The sequence below is a fragment of the Molossus molossus genome, unplaced genomic scaffold, assembly GCF_014108415.1.
Source record: "Molossus molossus isolate mMolMol1 unplaced genomic scaffold, mMolMol1.p scaffold_m16_p_11, whole genome shotgun sequence".
Taxonomy (NCBI): Eukaryota; Metazoa; Chordata; class Mammalia; order Chiroptera; family Molossidae; genus Molossus; species Molossus molossus.
In genome coordinates, this window is record NW_023425346.1 from 63318756 (window position 1) to 63345165 (window position 26410).

At 35.3% G+C, this 26410-nt stretch overlaps 1 protein-coding gene across 5 annotated transcripts in view; it reads right to left on the reverse strand.

Moving 5' to 3' along the window:
• The window catches only part of GULP1 (GULP PTB domain containing engulfment adaptor 1), a 243465-nt gene that overhangs the window by 32824 nt on the left and 184231 nt on the right, over positions 1-26410 (reverse strand). For all 5 annotated transcript variants that reach the window (XM_036254946.1, XM_036254947.1, XM_036254942.1 and 2 more), the window contains 3 exons: positions 15722-15793; positions 7464-7562; positions 1451-1588 (listed from right to left, as the gene is read on the reverse strand). In XM_036254946.1, the coding sequence (XP_036110839.1) occupies positions 1451-1588; positions 7464-7562; positions 15722-15793 (309 nt within the window). The remainder of the gene's footprint in view (positions 1-1450; positions 1589-7463; positions 7563-15721; positions 15794-26410) is intronic.

Below are 26410 nucleotides of genomic sequence, written 5' to 3' on the forward strand. Positions count from 1 at the left end.
TCATAATGATTTCTGATTATGAATATTTCAAAAGACCCCAAGGAAGTTTATTTATTTGTGTAAGGCAAGAAAGACAACTAAGTTTACTGCTTTGTGTAAGTGGTAAAAAGTTATACATCTTACGCATAAAAGACATCTACTTTAATCTTCTCAACCACTTGGAGAAAGACATCTGCAAACAATTATGGTTAAGAAGCACTTGGAACACTAAATATAATGCATTCATTCAATAGAATAAATTTTGAAAACAACTTGAATTTCATATAAAATTCCTTATCGTTCATTCGGTATTTCTTACATGGGTAAGCATATTTTTCTGATGAGATGTTCTGTAATGTTAATCAAATTGTCAAAAGGTATTTTGATGCCAATTAGGTTAGCACACTAGTTTACCTTTTTAGAGCTCTATAATTAAAAGGTACAGATGATAACTTGCTCTACTTAAAACATTTTTTTTCCACCTAAACTTTTTAAGGAAAAATTCATTGAGCATTTATTGTCCACCTGTTATAGAAGTTCTATGGACAAATAAAAAGGTATTTGTTTTCAAGAAGCTTACATGCTGAAAACAGAGAAATAAATTGCATAACAGTGATAATAATATTAGTCCTCTGACATTTGACAGCATGAAAAATGAGCAAATAAATAAGTTAAGTTCTTTTCCTGTCTAAGCCAAAAATGTTGTTGAGGTTAGATGTTCTTCCGTCATTAAAGCCACCAATGGCTGCAATGTGTGCTTAGAATTCACATTTTATGTTTTATAACAGGATCTCAGACTAGGTTGTGCTTAGCATTAGCTAATGCTTATAACAAGACACAGAGATTCCACAATAAAGAACTGTTTCAGAACTTCAGAATTCCCTGATTGTTCTTATGTGCTAATAACTTTACATTACATCACCAGCTAACACATGCACACACGCCAGCACACATATGTGCGCGTATGATTCTATTGCCTTTCATTATATTAAGTTTTCTGAATAATGAAAATTAAGAATCATATTTTCAAAGTATTTGATATTTTTAAAGAAGCCATAGAGACTTTAATTCCTGGGGTTTAAAATATTTATTTTCAGATCCATTGCATTTCAGAAAAAAAAACAACAACATACTCTGTCGACCATTACTCTTTGCATTATGTGCATATTACTAAATCATACTGGAGATGAAAATTACAAATAAATTATATGATTTTAAGATAAATAAATGCATAACATAAGCAGGCATTGTGTTCTAAGAAAAGAAATTTGCATGCAAGCTTATGCTCCTGACATGAGAATTTAGTTAAGAATGAAATCCTGAAGCATACTCTCATGACAGGATGGATCTATTAGTGTATTTAAGTATTTTCAGACCTTATTCATTTCCAAATACTTTACTAATGCCGGAAACAAGACAATCTTGGATTGTAAAACAGAACAAACCACCCTAAAACATCTGGCATACTTACACACTTTTCGCTGTCAAATACATAGCACAAATGTTTATTTGACTCAGAATCTTTGCATATGAAAGTGAATATCCTCTTGTCAGTTTTATCATCTGCACAAAATGATATTCTATGAAGCTGGCAATTGTGTTGGACTTCCTGTGAACACGTAGAAATAAACAGTTGAAGAGATTTTATTCCATTTTCTGAAATACCAGCTTGTGTTAATAACATGCAACTTACGACTTTAAAAGTGAAACAATCATCTGTCAAACTTTGGTTTTATAATTACATACACCCAAAATTTAAACAAATATGTAATGGAGATGGACCTCCTGACTCAGAATTAAACTAAGATAGTCATTTCAATGGAACTTAGAAAAACACAAGCAAAATACAAGAGGATCAGAGGTTCGCGGGCTTTCTGAGCCCGCTGAGATCACTTTGTTTACATTACCATTGATCAGACTGAAACGAGGATGTAAATGAGATACACAAATAAATGTTAAGAGAATTTGTATATGGCAGTGCATTCTTTCCCTGCATACAAACCAAACTGTAAGTCATCAAAGGGTTGCTTGGCAAACATAAAAATTAAAATGAGGAGGTATATTGTGATTGTAATGTTTTCTGTCATTACTAGATAGCTTGATCTATCCATGTCAACAGCAGAGAGGAACAATGCCAAACAGAAGAAATCACTCACTAAAGCTTTTGATGGGGGCATCTTCCCTTTCTTGTGGGCAGTGCTGAGATGGGCAATGACCACATCTGTTTGAGACTTTCCTTCTCCTATACTTTCTCTATCAATGACTCTTCTAATTGACTTTTTTTTGTTTTAATGTTAACACATTAATGTCAATCAAACAACAGCTTTCAGTTGCACTATAGCTGTGAAATAATGATAGAAGGTCTATACCAGTTTATGAGTTGTATAATCATGTTAATGATACATTAAGAGAAAATATCTTTGCTGTACAATATAGAGAAAATAATTTTTTCCATTTGTGGAAAAAATATATAAGTAATAAGAAAAATGCACCATTCACATAACTGATGTTGAAATCTATGCAGTTCCTCACTCACTCACCAACCAGTCTGATCACAGAAAGTCCTTTGTTACTAAAGTTGGGAATCATCTGCATTTTGTTTAGATACCAGAGGTATCTTCCTACAAAAAAAGACTAGAAAGCTGAAAAACTGTAAGTTTATTATTTGTGTGAGATTGTTGTTGTTGTTGTGATAGATCTTTATGAATTTTAAATGCAGTATTAGTGTTTGGTGAGACAGGATAAGAAGACTTGGGAACACAATGAAGCAGAGTGAGAACACAATTATCCTTGAACGTGGATGACATTTTATTGGAATTGGAACAAAAAATAAGTAAAGCCTCCATTCACCTATCACACCTGTTTCCCTATATGCCATAATTCTCCTTTGCGCAGGACAAGTGAGAAAATCAGAAAGGAAAAACGACACAAAAAGATATTGGAGCCGAATGAGATTGCTGTTCACTTCTGTTTTCAACCATCCAAATGGGATAGCAAAATAGTCCAATTCTTATCAAGTCCATGTTAAACCAATAATGAATTTTTAAATCCCACCTCATACATATTTTATTATAAAAAATTTATTTTACGAGCACCATACTTAATTGCCCCCCGCCCCCTGCCAAATATTACAACTTCTATATGAAATAAAATGAATGACAGATATTTTCTGGTTCACTCATGTCTCCTCGGTGGGTCCTAAATACATATCTATGAACAGGCTATATCAAAGTCACCCGAGGAGGTTTTTGTTTGTTTTATAATACAGATGCTGTCTTGTGCTGTGGATTCTGAGTCTGAAAGGCCTGGAGTTGGTATTCTCAGGCGTCTCCTTGGAGCATTGCTGCTCAGCAGAGCTGGAAAATTCCCTTTTTAAATTACCTACTTTTTTTTTTTGTTAATGTATTCAAAAAGTGGTATAATCTATATATTGGAAAATAATCAGCTTCTCTATGTTCATATGTAATATATGGGCAAAGAGTCAGTTGCTCTTTATTCATATGTAATATAATTGAATTTATAAAGACATTTCAGATTTTAAAACTCCAGATCGCTCTACAAGTTTGGTAGGAATAGAGTTGCTTCTTTCCTGTGAAAAACTTGGAAAACTTACTTTTGGGGGAAATTCAATTGGGCTTCTCTTTTTTTATCCTCACCTGAGGACATTTTTTGATATTTCCTTCAGATAGAATGGGAGGGAGGGAGGGAGAGAGAGAGAGAGAGAAACATGGACGTGAAAGGGACACATCAAGTACTTGCCACCCGCACGACCCAACCAGGGCCGGGGACAAACTGCAACCGAGGTACGTGCCCTTAGCGGGAACCGAACACCCAGGTCTCTCAGGGCCGCAGGCCGATGCTCTAGCACTGAGCCAAACCAGCCAGGGCTCAATTGGGCTTCTTGAAAATGAGCTATTAAGTATAGGGCTGAGACTTTGTGACAGGGAAGAAAAGCATTGGTGTTATTGATGTGGGTAAAGCAAAATATGATGATCAAAAGTCAATTGGCTAATTGCATTGGGTTGACTCCCACCTCATTGATGTTTTGTAAATGGGTTTAGGTTCAGGAAGGCATGGGGATTTGACAGTGGGAGTTTAGGGAACAGAACGATATGGATGACAGGTTGTCAGTGGAAACTCGGTATTGGGAGACTTATTCTGGGGGACTCTGGAATCACCAGCCGGTAACATTGTGTTACATTTGCATTTACATGATCCATCTCTGTCTCTTCTCACCATTACTCTTTGCATTATGTGCATGTTACTAGATCATATTTAAGAGTAAATTACAAATAAATTAAATGATTATAAGAGAAATAAATGCACATACACATACGATATTAGTGTTAATGATCTCGTAGTATCTTTAAGTCTATTGTTTGAGCTCTTGTAAAAATATGCCATTATTGCCCTGGCCGGTTTGGCTCAGCAGTTAGAGCGTCAGCCTGCGGTCCTGAGAGACCCGGGTTTGGTTCCCGCTAAGGGCGCGTACCTCAGTTGCAGTTTGTCCCCGGCCCTGGTCGGTTGTGTGGGTGGCAGCCACTCGATGTGTCCCTTCACGTCGATGTTTCTCTCTCTCTCTCTGTTCCTCTCCCCCCCCCCCACTCTACCTGAACAAAAAATGGAAAAATGTCCTCGGGTGAGGATTAAAAAAAAAAAAAAAGAACAAACACATGTGAATGACACGTATAGTGCATTACGAGCCCTATATATTTCAGGGTGTGCTCTGACAAGTACGAAACATTCACGTAAGAAGTTGAATTAATAATTAATCATATAGAAATACACTCCAAAACAGTTATAGAATCTGTATGGATTAGAAAAAACTTTTTAACATGGCCTACAATTGACCTGTTCTGGCTGGACATTTGCCACTAAATATCCTTTTAATTTAAAAAAGGAAATGTATGACTAGGATTATTTTTCTTTTTAATTGCATATAAGACTATACTTATGGTGGCTACACTTTTCATTGCATTGTCACTTTTTAACTTATTGCTTCCTCAACCTGTTGTAACTACAATGTGCCTAATGAATACATCTCAGCCAACCACCTGCTCAATATATAATGCCTCATTTTTAACTGCCCTGTGTCCTAGCACACTGTGTGTGTGTGTGTGTGTGTGTGTGTGTGTGTATTCCGTTGTGTGCTTGGACAGACCTTCCTCTGTCCTTTCACCACTCCTTTGCTGGCTTTCAGCCACCTTAGCAATATCTATCTGGGAACAGCCATAACCAAAGTCAAGTCTCCAACCCTCTGTTATTTCATACTGAGTGTAGATAATAGGAGGAAATTACACAGGACAGTTGTGGGAGGTCTTAAACTCATGGTTTGAACCTCTGAAAGAATGCCATTGTTCTTTCATTTAGAATTGAACAGTAATTGTGGGTGCATCTATGCCATAGTCCAGTTATCCTCAAACATATTTTTTTAAAGCAAAATTTCCAAGGAGATTCTGATTCTGCGGGCTAAGATAGGGCCTTAGGACTTATTTTTGCCAATGGCTCGGGTATTTTTAATGCAAGCATTCCATGGACTATAAATGAGAAATGCGGGCCACTGCACACAGTCAGCAGACTGTGCACTAGACCAGAGCGCCTCTGACTTCAATGTGCACAGCAGTCCCTGTGCTTCTCCTTAAACTGCAGATTCCGATTCAGCAGGTCTGGAAAGGGGGCTGACATTCTATATTTATAACAAGCTCCCAGATGATGCTGGTCCACAGACCTCACTTTGAATAGCAAGACATTGTCAGGGGTGTGGTATGCACACAGATGAAGGCACCAATGGCAAAGACTGAACTAGTGAAAAGGTGCAGACCTGTGACAAATGTTTTCATAATCTGCTTACAGGTCAGGGTTTCCTTGGCCTTTCTAATGGAATTAATTTTTCAGTAAGCAAGCTATAGTGTTAGAGGAAAGCTCTGGCAATATGCATTTGTAAGAATCGGAGTTGAACGTTGATCAATTTTTCCAAAGTGATGCTCATGGTCTTATGAAAATTACTAAACAATAATTCTGAAGCATTGTGAATAAAGTGCTATATTAATTTGCTAGTGCTGCCATAACAAAATACCACTGACTTGGTGGCCTAAATAACAGAAAATAATTTTCTCATCGTTCTGGAGGTTGGAAATCCAATAATAAGATATCAGCAGGTTTGATTTCTGCTGAAACCTCTCAGCGTGACTTATGATGACCACCTTCTTGCTGTGTTTGCACCTGGACCTTTGACTGTGCTCACATATCCCTCCTCTTCCTCTTCTTACAAGAACAGCAGTCAAATTGGATAAGGCCCCATTAAGACCCCATTTAACCTTAACTACCTTAGGGCCCTATCTCCAAAGACACTCACACTGTGGAGCCAGGACTTCCACATAGGAATTTGGGGTGGAAACAGTTCAGTCCATAACAAGCACATATTAATGAATGTAAAGCCAGAACAGGTTTCACTCATGTGTGGGATATAAAACTGAAACTCACAGACACAGACAACAGTGCGGTGGTTATCAGAGGGAAAAGGTTGGGAGTGGTAAAGGGTAAAGGGGCCAAATATATGGTGATGGAAGATGATCTGACTTTGGGTGGTGGGCATACGATGCAATATACAGATCATGTGTCATAGGAATATACACTTGAAACCTATATAATATCATTAAGGAATGTCATCCCAATAAATTTAATGAAAAAACATGTGAAACTTAACCAAAAATGAAAAGGCTCGTAAATACAAGAACCTTAAGTTTATTCTGTTATGGGATGAATTGTGTTCCCCCAAAGTTCCTGTTAAAACCTTAAGCCCTCTCATACCTCAGCATGGGACTGTCTTTGGAGATAAAACTGGAAAGAGGTGAATAAAATAAAAGGAGGTCATTAGGGTGGTTCCTTCCAATCTGACTGGTGTTCTCATAAGCAAGGAAAATTGGATACATGAAGAGACACCATGCATGTGTGTGCACAGGTGACCATGTGAAGAGGGCAGCCGTCTGCCAGCCAAGGAGACATGCCTCAGAAGAAACCAACTTCAGCCTCCAGAACAGCGAGAAAATAAATGTCTGTAGTTTGAGACATCAGGTCTGTGGTATTTTATTATGGCAGCCCTTGTAAAACAATACATACTGATTATCTCTATGGGCAATAAGTCAGTCCAGGACATTTTAAGAAACAACACACAACTTGTTTTTCCTACTCGGTGACCCACACTTTATGCATCTCTTTCACAGCACATGAAGAAAAAGTCCTAAATACTGTTAAATGCATTTAATATAAATGATTACATCTCAAATACAGGCTGAAGAACAGACCACTCAGAAAGCAATCCCCAAAGTTTTTTTGTCCCCATAAAAATCCTATACAGTTTTAAATGGTCATTAACTGAGAACTATTTACAGTTCCAATTGGTAACAAATTTTACGTATATATTAAAATAGGAATATAATTACAATGAAAGAGTAGTGCTTCTGACATTCAAAAATAAGCCTTACCTTTGTTTTGGGTTCTAGAATTTTTACTCCATAAATTGATATTTGCAACTCAACTTTAGGAATTTTCTGGCCTTCAGATTTCTTGATATGTCTTGCAAACTACAAATGAAAAAGTATTCACAAAACTATAATTGTTTCTATAAAGAATGCACACAAAAATATGTATACATAAAGAGTTTGTCTTGTGTTGAACTTTCTTTAAATTATTGCCCATTATGATGTACTTTATAAACCCCATTTAACCTCAAAATATTTAGAGATCATAGTATCTAACATTATTGTCGTTAAAATCAGATTGATTTCCAGTAGCTTTTAAAAAACATTTGTAATCTACTTCTTTCATGATATTTTAAAACTTATATTCATACCAATTGAGAAAACAAAAAGTCTTTGTGGGAAGCTAAGCAGAGATCATTTTTCCCCATGGAATTTTGTTTTTAATTCCGTTAGAGACCTTGCATCCACCAGGGCTGGATATGCCATCTTGGCCATTTCTAGGCACCTCTTCTGGTTTACCGTCGTACCCCATCAAATCAGTGAGTAAAATGGAGCATTACTATATTCAACGTTAAGCTAAGAATTGAAGTAATTATCCCAAGTAAAATACAGTACTCAGAACTAGACAAATAGACTAGGTCTAGAATGATAAATATAGTGAGATTCTTGAAAACATAAACTTTTAAAATGCTTTCACAGTCGTATTTATTGTATCTTCATACTGAACTAGTAAGCATGTAAATGCTTGTAGATTTTGTTAGAAAATAAAAACAAATTAAAATAGTTGTGTACTTAGTATATACATTTCTGCCTCTCTGCTAACACTGTCAGATTTAGTGCCAGAAAAAAAAAGACAGGAGCCCGGTTAGATCTGAATACTAAACAATAATAATTTTTAAAACAATTTTATTTTAGAATACACATAAACACTCTCTATACATATACACACATTTAACATATATATGCTATTTTGTATAAGTATGCCCCGTGCAATATTTGGGACATACTTATACTGAAAAATTATTCACGGTTTAACTAAAATTCAAAATTTATTAAGTGTCCTGATTTGTCCAGCAAGGCTACTCCCTCCCCACTTTTTTTTTTTTTTTAAGAAATAAAAACAAGAAGAAAAAAAATATCAAAAAGAATCCAATTTCTTACCCCTCTTTTAGGGCTTCAAAATGGTATTTCTTTATATGACATCTTTTCAGAATATGGATCATCCTAACTTGACTCAAAAAGATTACAGATAAGGCAGGGTAGGATTTCAGTTCTCTTTTGTGTGTCATATTTATTTGCACTGTGCATTTGTCTCTAATTTGGGACAGATGTGAAAACATGTGTTACAGCTCAGTCCTGGAGCAGCGAGTGGTCCAGGGCCATTTTCTCTTTTCATGGTCTCGCATTGCCATGGAGAATAATGTAATTAATGCATCTACAAATACCTTGAAGTGTCTGCCTTGAAATGGGGGGTGGGAGTACCATTTATTTCATTTCACTTTGGGTGGCATACATTTTTAGCTTGCAGTCTGTCCTGTTCTATGAATGCAGGCAGTTTTCTTTTTTCTTTTCTGTAACAGGCATTCTTACATTCTGCACATTAATTTGACTAATTAATGCCAGAGAATTTTTTTTTTTGTCTTGAAGAAATTTGTTCTGCTTTAGTGAAAATCGTTAAAAATTATCCCAGCTCTCACCCAAAGAAAGGATTAGTTTTGTTTCTTTTCTCTTTGTAATCTCCTTCCTGCATTGGCATAATTAAAACAACTTGGAGATGCTCACATATGCAGGCTTGCAAAATAAATCCAGCCACGTGAATGCACTGAACAAGTCACTCTCTCCTGGGCTGCAAAATTCTAGGGGCTGCTCCTTTCCAGAAACAGATTAAGAGCAGAGCCTCCTGAGGCCTTTCCACAGCTGGACACAACCATTCCTATGACCTCTTGTAGTTTCCAACAAGTCTGCCACAAAACAACCACCAGCATTAAACTTATCTGTTGAGATAGTTTGTTTTCTGCCAGGAAATAAAACGAAAGAAAAGATAAAGACTTGAAGAAAGGAAGTAGGGGCAGGAGGTAGAAAAAACAAAGAGGGACGAAAGAGGTGGGGAAACAAGAATGAGAAAGAAAAATAAACATAAAACATCTGATCTCAGGCTTTTCCTCGGCCTCATAACAAAATAAGTAATTGTGTTAGAAGATTCACTGGTCATCCAATCCAATCCAATCCAATCCTTTGGTCCTAAAATGGATCTGTAGCAATCAGGTTTAGAACCCATTCTCCAGCTCCCCACCACCAATAAATCTTTTCTTTTGCACAATAGATTTTCTGCATTTAAAAAAATAAACTCCTCATTCTATTTTCATATCAAGGTTTATACAGGTTATGGGCCTTGCTTGTTGCACAAATGTTGCAAGACACTTATGCCCAAGGTTATAACTGCTCAGTCTATATTTTAAATCAGAGTATAATATTGTCATTCAACACATTTTTTCTGAAATTTAAGAATTTACTGTATTCTGTAGTTTGCATGCTGTGTCTAACTTAAGTCTTTTTTCCTACTTACAAACCTCTTAACTGTGTTCCAAAACATACGTTGGAACATACATGTGGAAGACATGCTCATCACTCTTCTATTACAGCCTTTTCTCTCCCTGTTTACTACCTGAATGTTAATGCTGGAAGAGCCTTTTTGCAAATTTCTTTCCATTTTAGCTTCAGTGGATTCATTTCTTGGCCATTTAACAGTGATCTACCATTAAAACTTGCATCTAACAATCCAATAAAAATTATTCAAAGTGGGTGAAGCCCAAGCACCCTGTAGGATATCGGGATAAGACAAATGAACAAAAACAAGCCTTTGTCACCATAAAATGATGGAAAAATATGAAGTATTACTTGAAATACATAAAGTACTTGGTTAAATATATGTCATTGGTAAGTAGAACAGCTAAAGAAACAAAAGTTTTCAATATCATCATCGTGCAATTTCTATTTGTTTCTCACAGGACTTTAAATAAACAAAAACTAACTTCATTACTAATGAAATACATATTATTAGGCAAGAAAATTAATCAATTTATTACTCTGGGCCAAATATTCTGAGCTACTATTCCTCTCTGTGATTCTTATAGTTGTTAATTTATTTTAAACTATCTTAATAATCCAACAGGGAAATCAGCTATGTATGTATGTTTGCAATTAAGTTAAGCTCTAACCATTTGATTAATTAAATAACTGGTTATGAGGACAACAGCAGAGTGTCATGTCATGAAGATGTAACGTACAGCATGATGACTGTATTAACAATATAGTATTGCATATTGGACAGTTGCTAAGGGTAGATCTTAAAAGTCGTCATCACAAGAAAAAAATTTTATAACTGTATGAACATGGATGTTAACTAGACTTACTGTGATCATAACAACAAAAACAGAAACAAAACAGTGTCATCTTACACACAGAGAGTAAAGTCGAATGAAGAAACTGCTGGATCTAGATTTAACAGAACCTCGGGGTTATTCCCAGGAGACCACATTCCTTGCTTATGATATATATGGAGTCCTCTAAGATTGATACTAGTTGTATTAATAAAAATAAATAAATATTATTATAAATGTTATTAATTACAATAACACTGATATTAAATAGAAGTTGAAAGGGTTTTTTATAATTATTACATTTTGGTATTTTTTAAATATCAGGCTATAACATAATCAAGAAATATAAAATATGTTTTGACAAACACATATTCTTAAAGTAAAAACTTTAACAATTATAAAAATTATCACATTTAAGAACAATTTATAAACTATATATCCTCCAAAAAATAACAGAAAAATGGCATGTAATGAAATGAATCAGTTCTTAAAAATCTTTCTTAAAAAGTTATCAGGCATAATCAAAATTAGTAGCATTAAAAACTACTTACTGAAAATCTTTTTTTCCATCATATTGTATTAATCCTAAATTATGAATTACATCAGAAGCCAATTATACTCATGCAAACTTTTGAAAACTTTAGTAAATATAAATAAAATGTTACCTTATCTAGCAAATAAAATAAAATACTACACTATAGTGGATAAAAAGATAGTGAGAATACATATGTTTAAGAAAAAAAAATAGGAGATTTAAATGAAAGATGTGTACACAGAGCAGAGTTAATGAGCAAATTTCTTCATTTTTAAGTAGAGCCATAGCACCATCTTCTGGTCATTTCTACATGACAACAGAATTAAAGAAGAGCCAGGTTCTAAATTCTTCTTTGAAAATGTAAATATTCCTATATACTTTGAGTTGTAGCCTCTGACAAACACAAAAAGTAAACTAAAAATACATAAAAGAACTTTGTTTTATGAGTTCCTTAATCATTACTGTCAGATAAACTTTTCTGATCTACAAAATTTTTACAGTCAGCCAAGGAAAGATTACTTATTACATACATGTTTGTTCTGGAAGTTACTTGAAAGTCAAAGCTACTATCAACCGGCTATGCATTTTTAAACCATACCATGAAATTTTAATCTTACTGTAAATCACATTCCTTTCTTAGAGTACATTTCCAAACATAAAACTCCATGGGAACTGTATACAAAATTCCACAAAAATACAGCATGAAGCAAAAGTAGGCTTACAGTAGTGAGTATACAAAACACAGTTTTTTCTTGTATTATTATTTATTAATTATTCTAATATTTTCCATAATAATAACTGTAAACCCACCTTTGCCCACCTTTGCCCATACTGCATATAAAAAACTAACTTTGTTTCTTTTTTTTTTTTTATCCTCACCCGAGGATATTTTTCCATTTTTTGTACAGATAGAGTGGGAGGAGAGAGAGGAAGGGAGAGAGAGAGAAACATCGACATGAAGGGACACATCGAGTGGCTGCCACCCGCACAACCAACCAGGGCTGGGGACTAACTGCAACCGAAGTACGTGCCCTTAGCGGGAACCGAACCCGGGTCTCTCCGGACCGCAGGCCGACGCTCTAACCGCTGAGCCAAACTGGCCAGGGCCTAACTTTGTTTCTAAAGCATTTCATTTCAAATATCTCTTTACATTTTATCTAGCCATTATGTAATTGAATCCTTTGGTTTGGGATTTAGATTGCCTGAATAAAGAACCTCCTAGATAAAAAAAACATTAAGTGTAAATACCATTATTCTTTTTATAAAACATTGTGATTGTAATGAAGTTGGACTCATGCCCAGGAAGTGAAACATTCTGAACATTAAAATGGAATCTTATTCTAAATGCTGTCCATAAACTGTGAGACTTTTTAAAATGCCCATTAGTGCTTAAAAGTATTGGCCAAAGAATGGCGAGTCTGAATCATTACCTAATGAGTAGTGGAGAGAAATGGTTGGCCAACTTTTTTCCCGAATGGGAATGATATCATCTTGGGACCTTATAGTATATTTATTTGAAACATTAGATAAACTATCTGCACATAAAATGAATAAATAAAAATATTATCCATTTTTATTTTTCACCTAGAGTACAAGCCATTCCACTTTAATTTTTCCTCAATTTAAATGCACAAAATCTGCCTGATGTAATATTTTCAAAACAGGCTATTACTTTTTACGACCCATGACTTTGCCTGGTATGATCTGAAGCCTAACTTTCCTAAACTAAATAAAATTAGAGAAGAGCTATTTCTCAGAAAAAAAAAAAAAAAAAATTGCAAGAGCAGCTATAGAGAATAACAATTGTCCAGTCGATGTGGCTCAGTGGTTGAACGTCGACCCATGCACCAAGAGGTCACCAGTTCAATTCCCTGTCAGGGCACATGCCTAGGTTGTGGGACAGATCCCCTGTGAGGGGGAGGGGGTATGCAAGAGGTGGCCAATCGATGTTCTCTCTCATCGATGTTTCTACCTCTCTCTCCCTAGTCCTTCCTCTCTCTAAAAAAGTCAACTAAGAAAAAAAAACTTTTTTTAAGAGAATAACAATTAACTATACAAATGAAGTAAGTCCTTACTTAATGCCATCAATAGGTTCTTCAATGAAATGATTTATAATGAAACCAATGTTACCGTAGGCTGAATGATAGAAACAATAGTTAAGTTCTTTTGGTATCTCATCAACATTATAACAAAACAACACTGAATGAAACTTTATTCGAGGACCTGTTGTTGTAGTGGTATGTTAGATTTTCTTAATAAGATGAAGATGAGAATTCTGATGGAAGCAACTAAGTGTCCATTGATGAATAAATGGATAAGGAAGATATGATATATATATATATATATATAAATTATTCAGCTATTAAAAAAAAAAAAAAAAAGGAAATCGCCCAGCTGATGTGGCTCAGTGGTTGAGTGTTGTCCCATGCACCAAGAAGTCGCCAGTTTGACTCCCAGTCAGGGCACATGCCCAGGTTTTGGGCTCAACTCCCAGTGGGGGACATGCAGGAGGAGGAGGCCAATCAATGTTTCTCCCCCTCCCTCTCCTCAAAAATCAATAGAAAAACATATTAAAAAAAAAAAAAAGGAAGAAAATCTTGCCATTTGAGATATGGATAGACCTTGAGGGCATTGTGCTAAGTGAAATAAGTCAGACAGAAAAACATGAATATCATATGGTCTCATATGCAGACTCGAAAAAATAGAAAAATTAACTTATAGATACAGGCAACAGATTGGTGGCTGACAAAGGCAGGGGATGAGATATGAACAAAATGGGTAAAGGTACAAACTTCCAGGTATAAAATAAATAAGTCCTGGGATGTGTCATATAACATAGTGAGTACAGTTAATAGTGTAGTGTATATTTGAAAGTTGCTAAGAGAGTAGAACTTAAAAGTTTTTATCACAACAAAAAAAATCCAATTTTGTAGTGATGGATGTTAATTAGATTTATGATAGTGATCATTTCACAATATATACAAATTAATTATTATATTAGGTACCTAAAACTAATGTAATGTTATATGTTAGTTATATCTCAATAAAAAAGATAAGAATTCTGTTGAAAGAGTTTCTAAAATCTTAAAGTCTTAGTGAAAACATTGTCTTTTAGGATGGGATAAAATTAGAAAACACATACTAGGTGTGTGACATTTTACATGAGATTTTCTCAGGAAACTTGCTAATTATGAGTATGTGAACTTGTTAATTAAATGTCTTTTTTTCTCTTAGTTTCATCAGTTCCCCATGTCTGCTCATGGACATGGCCAGATCATCTTGGATTAAGAGATCTTTTTTTTTTAACATATAGTGTCACTGCAAAATTCTGCTTTGAAACCAACTCTAACTTCACACTTACTTTCTTTAAAAAAATTTTTTTCTCATTTTTTTAATAGAATTTATTGAGAAGTTATTATGTACCAGAACATTCTTTCATTTACTGTTCTTTCAAATTTTTCAATTGTAGTTTATGTTCAGTATTATTCTGTATTGGTTTCAGGTGTAAAGCCTAGTGCTTAGACAATCATGTAAGTAGAGAGTGTTTCCCCCTGTATGTCAAGTTACCACTTGGCCTCATACATAGTTATTATGATATTATTGACTATATTACCAATGCTGTAATTAACCTCCCTGTGACTATTCCGTAACTACCAAATGTACTTCTTTTTTTTTTGTTTTTTTTATCCTCACCCAAGGATATTTTTCCATTTTTTGTACAGAGTGGGAGGGAGAGAGAGGAAGGGAGAGAGAGGGAAACATCGACGTGAAGGGACACATCAAGTGGCTGCCACCCGCACGACCAACCAGGGCCGGGGACAAACTGCAACCGAAGTACGTGCCCTTAGCGGGAACCGAACCCGGGTCTCTCCGGACCGCAGTCGGACGCTCTAACCGCTGAGCCAAACTGGCCAGGGCCCAAATGTACTTCTTAACGCCTTCACCTTACTTCACACTTTCAACTGGTGGATATGATATTCTAACTATCACAGATAGTTGTTACACCGTTAGTAGTTTTTGAGTTATGGCCCAAGTATACCTTGTCCAAGAAATGTAAAGGCAAGCAACTGAATGTCAAAACTTATGAAATATTGCCATTACATTTTTTGAGAAATTATACTTAGAAAAATATAAAGTGTGCCATATTGAAAAAAAGTAATGAACTGTGTGTACATAAATTATTAAATATTTTTCTTTGCTCTGGTGATATTTCTTCAATAGTCAATTTTTAAGAGGTTGAAGCCATAGCTACCAAAAAGTTATTTGTGCTTTGAATTTCCATCAATCTACTGAGGACTTACAACAGGATCAATCCACTAGACATTTATGTGGAGGGCTTTCCCTACCTTTAGTTTTCTTACAGCATCTCTGACAACTTCTGTTCCTTTGGGCTGCTCCACTTCTGTGCTGCCAAGAAACTGAAAATGGTCATTTGTGAGACACAATCTTCACTACATCATATATCACCAAATCATTTTGAAATATAACATGGCCTAATAGAATGATGCAATATTAATGCAAACCCAAATCCTAATTAAACACAAAAGTTATTAATTTATATTACAGTAAATTATATTAAATTGTCAATATATTATTTAATCACATAAAAGTCTTATTATTCAATAATAAAACATCTACTTTCAAAATACAAACTTCTAAAACACCTGATATATACCATCCACCAAAGCTATAAACCAAACTACATTAAAAAATAAAATATATATGATCTACAATTTTACTATATTTTCAAATATTCCTGAAAAATTTTAGTTAAAACTTGATCTATCCATAAAAGAGTTTCATAATACTTAATACATTGCAATAAAATCTTTTATCTTGGAAAGACATAATACCTCCTATACAAAAGTCCAATATCATAAAATGTTTAAGACCAATTAGAATTTTTAATATGGGTATTTTATTCTACAAAATATTTCTATATAAATAGCAAATAATCATTAAATTCATTAAGTGTACATAATTTCCCAAATACTTTTTTGTTACATACTACCAATTATACTACCAAAGTGAGTCATGAATTCATCACTTCTTATATCAATAAGTGTGTGTGAACACTTTACATCAAATGATCAAGTACAAGTTACTTATGCATTAACTCACTGAATAGAAGGGAACAAAATAATAATTTATTGTATCCTTTTAAATTTATTCCTTCCATCATTCTTGAAATAAATTATAACAATAACAACTGAAGAAATTAGACTGTTTTCAAAATGGGCTCTCTGTATCACCTGCATGAGAATTACCCAGGGAATGGGTTAAAATATAATAATGCAGATTTCTTGGGCAAATAAATCAGCAGCTTTAAGAGTAAGGCTAGGGAGTTATAAGTTATAAAAGCATCAAGGTTGTTCCTTTGTACAAAAGTCTAAGGAACAGAATTAGAAAATACTAATGGGTCAGAAAGATAATAGAAGGCAGATACAAAAGATGAGCTGAAAATACAGGAACTTAGTAGTAAGGCAAAAAGAAAAAGTTTTGCTTCTAAAATTCTATAAGGTACAACTGTTCCTTTTCCTAATAAGCTCAAACTTTACCAAACAATTGCTACTAGGGCCTACATGTAATACCATCAGGCACTTAGTTTGCCCAACCGACTGTGACCTCAAGTGCTGCCAAAAGACCAAAATTAGTAGAGAAATCCTCAGCTTAAAAGGAATGGAAAACCAGCTACTAAGATGTGGGAGACAGCCAAATCTATTCCCTACACTAACATACCTGTCACATTTCTTCTGTTTCAGGTCAGTGTACTCAACCTTAACTGCTATATGATAGAACCACATGGGAACTTTCAACGTAGACCTGTGCCTAGCAGTCTAATTTAATTGGTCTGGGGAAGAGCCAGGGCATCTGTGTATTTTAAACTTCCCCAGATGGTATTAATGTGCCAGCAGGTTGGAAAAGTACTGCTTTAGATCATCCATAAAGGATGGGTTCAAGTGACAGGAAAAAAGTTAACACAATAGGGACTATTTAGTTCTGAGTAAATCCATGGGGTAAACTCCCGTTCTCAACCTCTTTGAATTTATCACTGATAGATTCTCCATGGGTAGGTGGGCTAGTGCTAATGGAACAGGGAGGAAAGAGTAGGTTCTTGACTGGTAAGTGATTCTTCATCTACAAGAAGGAAGTGTCTGATGTTTCAATAATAGACTGTAAGAGTTAACTGGAAATATTTACAGAAAGAACAGTCATACTTCGGCAGAAATGTCATGAGTCATAAGTATTATATGTAAATAGGCCCATATGGGAAAATGATGAAAGAACTCTGAGTACATTCTAAATGAATCAACCTCTTGCGGTGCTCCAGGAACCTTTTAATACATCTCTTTCACACTGGCTTTAATTAAAACATCTGAGCGATGAAACACAAGGAGAAGCCTTGAATGATGGTGGGAATTAAACCATAGAGTCATCTAATATGGAGCTTACTACTTAACTCAATTTTTCTATGTAATGTTAGATGACCCAAATGGAAATAATTTTAAAAGTGAAAAGCAGATTATTCCTTATAATATTTTCTGTGTTTTTAAATAAAAAAGTCATAATAATACTAGATTAAATCATCCCTATCTATATGCACTCCATGTATTGATATAAAATATTTATAAAACTCTTAAATATGACACAACACACTGGCATAAACTCTAGGCTTAGAATCTGAAAATGTTAGGAAATTCACTTAATCTGCCTTATCTGGCTCTTGAAAAATAAGAAAGATAATATGCTCCTCTCTCCTTAGAAACGTTTTCTGAAGATCAATTACAATACGAGATGATAGAAGAACCACCCCCTGTTAACTGTAAAGAGTTTTATAACTAGGAGGGATTGCCATTCCTTTATCTAATATTTAGTACACACTCCTGGCGCTTGCTCAGCAATTTGGATCCACTTTGTCAGGCTGGGACCCATCCTCCCTGTGCTTTGCTGGTGATAGCTCACACTCTAGACCTTCAGGAATCCCTTGAGCAATGAGGTCACTGCCAGTACTGAGAGCTGGAAATACCAGGAAGCTTTTGCTCACCGCATTCCTTAGCCAGGGATGGAAGTACAGAGGCCCAGTGCCTGTGCTGGGAGCTGGGTAAATAAGATGTAATAAATAAGATGTAATAAATAAGATGTAATGCGGAGCTTCCCGAGGCATCCGGTGAGCCTGTGGCTCCACCTCACACTGATTCTTTCTTAATTTCTTCCCGTGGTCTGTCCTGCTTTCCCATGCCCTGAATGGTGGTTCCCGGGAGCGCACCCTCTCACCCCAATCTTTGCCTCGGGGTCTAATTCTGGGAGAAAGTAACATTAAATACTGTTAAATGCTTAAATGCTTACATTCAGAAACATAGAATCTAGGACACAAACCCACAAATAACAAATACTCTGTCACAGTGCTATCAACAGGCTTGTGTATGGATAAGAGGTAGGACTTTGGTTTTCATCTTTTTCCACTCTGCCTGGTGCCTGGAGGGGTGAGAGACAATACGGAACAGAATCATGTGATGGCCAAGGGATAAATCCACCCCATCCCAACGGAGTTAGCTAGCTGGAGAAACAAGGCCCGGGCGCTCTGGATTGCAAAATGCTGGGCCTGGCTGAGAGCAGAGGAGAGGCGCCTCACCGAAACAAAGAAACTAAGCCCAGCTGACATGTAAAAGGGAAAGTCCACTAGACGCTTTCCCAGTCTGGCTCCCAGGAGACTGGCTGCTAGTCTTACAGGCTCCAGATAGGGTTCTTTCTTCTCCAGACAAAGTAGCCCAAGGTGGAGGTGGAAGAACAACCTGTGTTGACGGTGGGCTTCCCTGGGAAAGCGATAGGCCCAGAGCCAGCCCCAGCCAGCGAGCCCTGACCATGTACACGACTGCCAGCTTTGTGTCTTAAAGGGCAAAACACACCTCGTAGGCACCTATATTCGAGAAAAGCCACCCGCCTGAACCATAAGCCAAGAACCATAAGCCAAGACACACACACACACACACAAGAATCAGAAAGCAGGGACAAAAAAAAAAAATGGCTAGAAATCTAAAGTCCATATAAATAAGTTGCATTCATAATTAAAACAGGATACTATATAAAGCAACACTCAGAGAACAAAAGAGCTCACAGAAATTAAAAACATGATACAGGCAATTTAAAAAAGTAAAAAAGAATATCAGGAGATAGAATTGAGGAAATTCATCAAGACATACTTATTGGGTGCTTACCATTTATCAAGTACTATTTTAAAAGTTGAGGATACAGCAAATCACAAAACAAAGTAAATTCCCTGTCCTTCTTGACCTTACACCCTAATGGAAGAAGGCAAACATAAACAATATACTATATGTAACAAAAATAAATGAACAAAAATTGAAAAAAAAAGTAAAAAAAAACAAAACCAAAACAATAGACTATAAGTAAATGATACAGTATTTAAGAAGTGCTCTAGAGAGACAGCAGGGATGAAGGGGCGGAGTATGCACAAAATATGTGAATGGGTCTGTGTGTTGTGCCATTTGCAATAGGATGGTCGGAAGAGATCTCACCAATAAGGCGATATGTAAATCAACATGAAAGGCAGTGATCCATCTAGATATCTGGGGGAAGGGCGGCCAGGCCAAGGGAATAGAAAGCGCAAAAGCCGGATATTTTTAAAAAATAAGAAAAGCAGAACTACTAGAGAATTGGTCTGACACAGTGTTTTTTCAAACTTCTGCCCCTGGAACAGTAGCATCAGCAGTATGTGAGAAGTTGTTATAAATACAAAGTCTACTGAATCAGGAACTCTGGGTGTGGGCCCAGCAATCTATCTTCAATCTCCACCAGGTGATTCTGATGCACGTGCAAGTGTGAAAGCCACTGTCCTAGGGGATTCAACATCTGACCAGGGAAGGAGTTCTAGAAACAGACAACAGGAAAAACTTCTCCAGAAACACAGGTATGAATGTTCAAACTAAAGAAATCAAGATTACACCAGTGTAATGAATGAAAACCCACCTACAAAAATATAGTACATTAGGCTCATCATCAACACACTAGAGATAAAGAAAAGATCATAAAAGCCTGGAGAGAAACACACACACACACAAAACCCTGCAAAGGACCAGGAATATGAACAACATCAAAGTTCAAATCAGTAATACTAGAGGAAAAATAACTTCAAATTCTAAGGAAAAAGGATGATTTATAGCCCAGTTTCCATGTTATGAGGACAGAAAAATACATTCTGAGATATGGAAAGGACCAAAAAGTTTATCTCCCATGACTCCGTTCTCAGTAAGAAAAGAAAGAAGCAAAATAAAACAGAAGGAAAATGGGACCCCAGACACGAGAGGGACAGGATGGTGTTGATAACCACGACAAGTATGACAAATCAAGACATAGCAGTGCAGCAGGTTATCGGGAAACAGAAGAAAGTAAGAAAGGAACACAGAGGACTTCAAAACCGTGGCTTCAGTGAGTGAGACGTGAGAGATAAGCTGGGGAACATCATGCTTTGTTCATGATAAGCCTTGGGTGAATAGCTGGCTGTCTAAAACAAACATGGATCACTTTGATAAAATAAAAATTAAATTAAGCCCCCAAATGATAAGGTAATGTTGCACATATTCATTTATTCCTTTAAGAACATTTTTTTAAGTATTTACTATGAGTCAAGCATTTACTAAATGCTGGATATACAGCAGGGAAAAATGTCCCTGTCCACATGGAGTTTACATCTTAAAGAGAGAGAGAGAGAGAGAGAGAGAGAGAGAGAGAGAGAGAGAGAGAATGTGTATCAATATTTCTGTTTTATTATGTCTGTTTCACAGACAGATTTGTAATATATTTTAGATGACACAAGTAAAAATAACACAAGTAATACAGACAGAGTGGGCAGAGTGTGAGTAATATCTAAGATCAAGTGATCTGGAAAGTCCTGTCTAAAAAGGTGACACTTGAATAGAGACCTGAATGGAAGGAAAAAATGAAACACGTACTCAAACATGTCGAGGGTAAAAGCCTCTGATGCGCCAGCTAGATAAGTAGTGTCAATCACTGGGTATACAAAGTGAAGCTTGGGGAAGCTGAGTTCTGGGTAGAAGGTGTGGATTGTGGAGACCCTGTCCCTGAGTCTCCGTGGAAGGCCTGAGAGATCGAGAAGAGGGCGAGATCATGGGTCCTCAGGCAGCTGCCAGGTTTCAGAGGGAGATGCAAGGAAATGATGCTGCAAACAGGAATCAGGTAAGTGTTCAGGGAATTGGCAAGAAGAGTCAGAAATTTTACATCATTAATACTAACTGGGGTTGTCCTATTAGCAAGTAAAATTATAGATGCTGCTGTTGTTGGGAATGTAAAATGCTACAGACACTCTGGAAGAAAATGTGGTCTCTTTTAAAACTAAACATGGCCTTAGGTCCTGGCCGGTTTGGCTCAGCGGTTAGAGCATCAGCCCATGGACCAAAGAGTCTTGGGTTCATTTCTGGTCAAGGGCATGTACCTCAGTTGCGGTTCAGTCCCCAGCCCTGCTTGGGGTCGTGCAGGAAGCAACCAATTGATGTGTCTCTCTCACGTCGATGTTTCTCTCTTTCTCTCTCCCTCCCACTCTATCTGAAGATATATGGAAAAATATCCTTGGGTGAGGATTTTAAAATAATAAAAATAAAAATAAACATGGATTTATAAGATGGCAACTGCATTTTTTCTGGGTATTTATTCCCACATAAATAAAAACTTATACTCACGCAAATATTTGCCCACCAATGTTCATAGTAGATCTATTTTTTTAATAGCCAAACATTGAAAACAACCCAGACATCCTTCAGTGAGTGAGTAAACAAACACTGGTATATCTATACTATGAAATATTACTCAGCAATAAAAATCAATGAATTCTCATACAACTTAGATGAATCTCAAGGGAATTATGCTGAATGAAAAGTCAATCTCAAAAAATGTCTTTTCTGGTAGGTCTTTACTTAAGCAAAAAATACAGAAATATTTTATTTTTTATACCTCTGAGAAAATGGAACATTGGTATGGTTAACATTTTAAAGTGAGTAAAAGTAATTGCCTTTATGTTTTAGCAACTTTATGTCTTAGCTCCTCCATGTGGCAGAAAGAAATAACAACAATGAGAAGAGAGTATAATGCAGCAGATTGTTTTTGATTTATATATGTTGATTCAGTGTTATTTTTCAGTGTGGTAAAGAGCAAATGAAAAAGTTGTTGTCTGTAGCAGGTGATAATAATTGGTGCCATTTTTTTATTACTTTAAGTTTTCAAAATTTTATCAATTATAGCCCCAAGTGAACAACATTCATTTCAACACATTTTTCTTTTGAAAGATCAGGCTTTAGACTCTATATATAAGTACAAGTCACGATTGTAGGCTTGTACTCTGAAACCCTGACACAAAATTTTTTATTTGCTTATGAATAAACTCTTGTATTTTAATAGTAATAAATGTTCACTATAGGAAATTAAAAGACTACAGAAAAATGTATTAATGGAAATAAGCATCAATTATTATTTCATAACCAAGAGATAACTATTATTGAAACTGTTGTTTTCTATCTTTATAATGTAATTTATAAAAGTAATTTGTGAGACAGTATTGAACAAACTTATTAAAACAACAAAAAACTTCTTAAACTACTATATATGGTTGGTCAACTAGGCATTATTGTGTGTGTGTAATTAAATTATATATTTTAAATTATATATATCTAATTTTTACTGCTAGCTTAATTATTAAAAAGTGTTGAGATTAAAACACTGAATATAGCCTTGGACAGTTTGCTCAGTGGTTAGCACGGCAGCCCACAGAAAGAAGGGTCACAGATTTGATTCTGGGTCAAGGACATATACCTCAGTTGCATGTTTGATCCCTGGCCCCAGTCCGGGTCGTGTGGGAGGCAATCAATCGATGTGTCTCTCTCACATTGATGTTTCTCTCTCTCTCTCTGTCTCTCTCTCTTCCTCTCTCCCCCTCTCCTTCCCTCCCTTCCATTCTATCTAAAAATCAAAGAAAAATATCTACGGCTGAGGATTAAATAACAACAACAACAAAAACAAAAACACACACAAAACAAACAAACAAACAAAAAACATTGAATATGACTCCTAGGCAGTTTGGAAAGATAAGAAGATATAAAGTACAAAATGGGCAGTTAGAATATATTAGACTGTGAAAAGTAAAAAGATAGCAATCTAAAAATGTTTTGTGTATTCTTCATCTATATATTGAAAAATACAACATGGCATATATTTTAAACAGATTTAACAAATAATAAAATGTCTTAAAAATCTTCTATACCTCTGCCCGGTCAGTTTGGCTCTGTGGTTAGAGCGTCGGCCCACAGACCAATGAGTTGTGGGTTTGATTCCAGTCAAGGGCATGTACCTCGGTTGTGATTTGTCCCCGGCCCCAGCTGGCGTCATACAGGTGCCAACCAGTCAATGTGTCTTTCTTATCTCTCTCTCTCTCTCTCTCTCCCTCCCACTCTTTCTGAAGATAAATGTAAAAATATCCTCGGGTGAGTATTAAAAAAAAAAATCTTCTACACTTCTATATAGACTTTGACAAATACAAAAAAAAATTCTGATACCATAAAAAGCTAATTACATATTCATATAAATATTCCAACCTATGCATCCCTGTGCTCAATGCATTTGAATACATAGCAGATGTACTCATACCAAGTATTTTAGACTCTGCAGTCTATTAAAATAAAATACATAAAAATGTCATCAAATTCACTATTATATACAAAATATTTATAGACTTCTTAATTTAAAATACTATTAAGATAATTCATATTTGGCTTAATATTTTCCAAAATTTCTATAACAATTTTTCAATTAATTAAAATGATATATACTTTTAAAAATGAAACTCAGGTGATATCTATATTCATTTATTCTATTTCTTTCATAATGCCATACAATAATCATTTTTCGAAAACATGAGTTAAAGTTTGAGGGTTCCACCTTCATTTCAAATATTATTTGAAATCGCCTCCCCCCCTGCTAAGGCTAGTTTGTTTTATGACTTGCTTCTTTGCCAGTAGAGAGCAGTGTTGGACATCATATGGACCTATTTATAATATCTGATTTGTTTGTTTAATCACTCTATGAATAATGTAGGATGTTATTTTTTTTAATTCCTGATTAATAACCATTAAAATAATTAAAGAGTTACTAAGCCTAACTGCTATGAAATTTGACACTATTTAGAATATGAAGAAGATAATTTATAACAGAAATTAATGGAGTACATGTTTTATTTATATCTAATTCAAAATATGCCAATTTTATGTAGATAAAATGTTCTCTACATAATTATTTTAAAATATTAAAGAAAAATAATTTCTACTTTTTACAACATAAAAGCTTTATCTAGCATCGTAACTATTGGTAGCACAATGACCAATGGGGATTCTAACCATAGAAAAAATAATCAGATCTGTCTCTATCTTTGTAAACATGGTTGCAGAGTCTTAAATAGGATGTGGCTAATTCTCTTGGCATTAACTTGACTGCATATATATATATATAAAAAAAAAAAAGTATTGAAACCTCCTAGCTTCTCCAATGCACCACCAGTAGATAAGTCATATAAGAGTAAGCCAATTTAATTTTATCATCTTTATTTGGCTGACTTGTAATGCCACAATGCCAATGCCAAGCAATACAGGAAAAACCAATTTTAAGAAGCACATCGTAGTAGTCGATATCTACCGAATGGTCAGAATCAGATTAAACCTATTACTTAATTGCCAAAACCATAATCCTGGAAAAAAAATTAAAATAGATCTACCACAAAGAAAAGCTATACTTTAAATCTGAAACTAGATACTCTAAAGGTTATCCTTTAAAGGTGATCCAGGAAATTTTGACAGAATAAAAAAATATTGGGCTCACTATTAAGAAGTCTACATTTTATATTTGATTTGATATTTTGATTTCTCATTTTATTATAGTAACTTTGTATTAAATTGTATCTTTTCTTATTTTACATGAATATGGAGTGTATTATTTTAATAGTCTCTTGATTTTAAAATAAGACTTTAAAGTTTAAGCCGAAACAAAGTTACTTGCTATAAACAAAAAACTGTGTTCACTGCCCACTGTGCAAGCCAGGGTCCCTCAAACAGAGCTTTGAGTCACAGGGTCACAGTAAGAAGCAGTGAGTTTTTGTCTTGTCCCAGAGGTCCCTCAAACAGTCAAACTTCTTTCGCATCTCAGGAGTGAGACAGGTGGAATGAGGGACAGGGCAGCCACTTGTATTTCTATACATAGAAATGTTAATATAATAAATAAACACTATTATACAGAAAACCAAACATGGGCTTTGGAGCCAGACAGGCTTCTCAATCTATTTTCTCCTTAGAGAACCACATGTCTGTGGACTGTGGAGATATCCTCATTAAAACCCCATTATTTTATAGATGTGAAACTGAGGACCAGGAAGGTGAAGTGACTTATCAAGGTCACGAAAGCTTGTTAGTAGCAGAGGTAGGGCTGAGATTCCAGCTCTCCTAATTTTCAGACATATACTGTGTACTTTGGCTACCTTAAATAAAACAGAAATAGAATAAAAGATACTACAGGATACTGGAAATATATTACTCATTTATGCCACATTCATTTGGCCAACTAAGATTTAGATGGTCTCTTTATTGTGAGATACGCTTCAAATCTAAGGAAGCCAAAAATATTTGGTTGGCTTTACAGTTAGGTCACTTGACTTTCCAAATGCCAATCATTTACTCAGAGCCTCAGTTTCCTCATTCATAAAATGGGGATAAGCTCATAATGTTTTTGTGAGAATTAAATGAGGAAATTCAACCAGTGACTGGCACAAAGTGAATATTCACTGAATTCATGCTTAGACATTAAGATAAATTAATAAAATAGTCACAACAAACAAATAAAATGAGCTAAACCACCCACAACAGACTGTGAAGTAAGCAAGAAAAAAACCTGATTTAAGCCACTAGTATTTGAATATTAGCTTCTGAGACAGCTAGAATCCTTACCAACACATATGTAAGTGTACT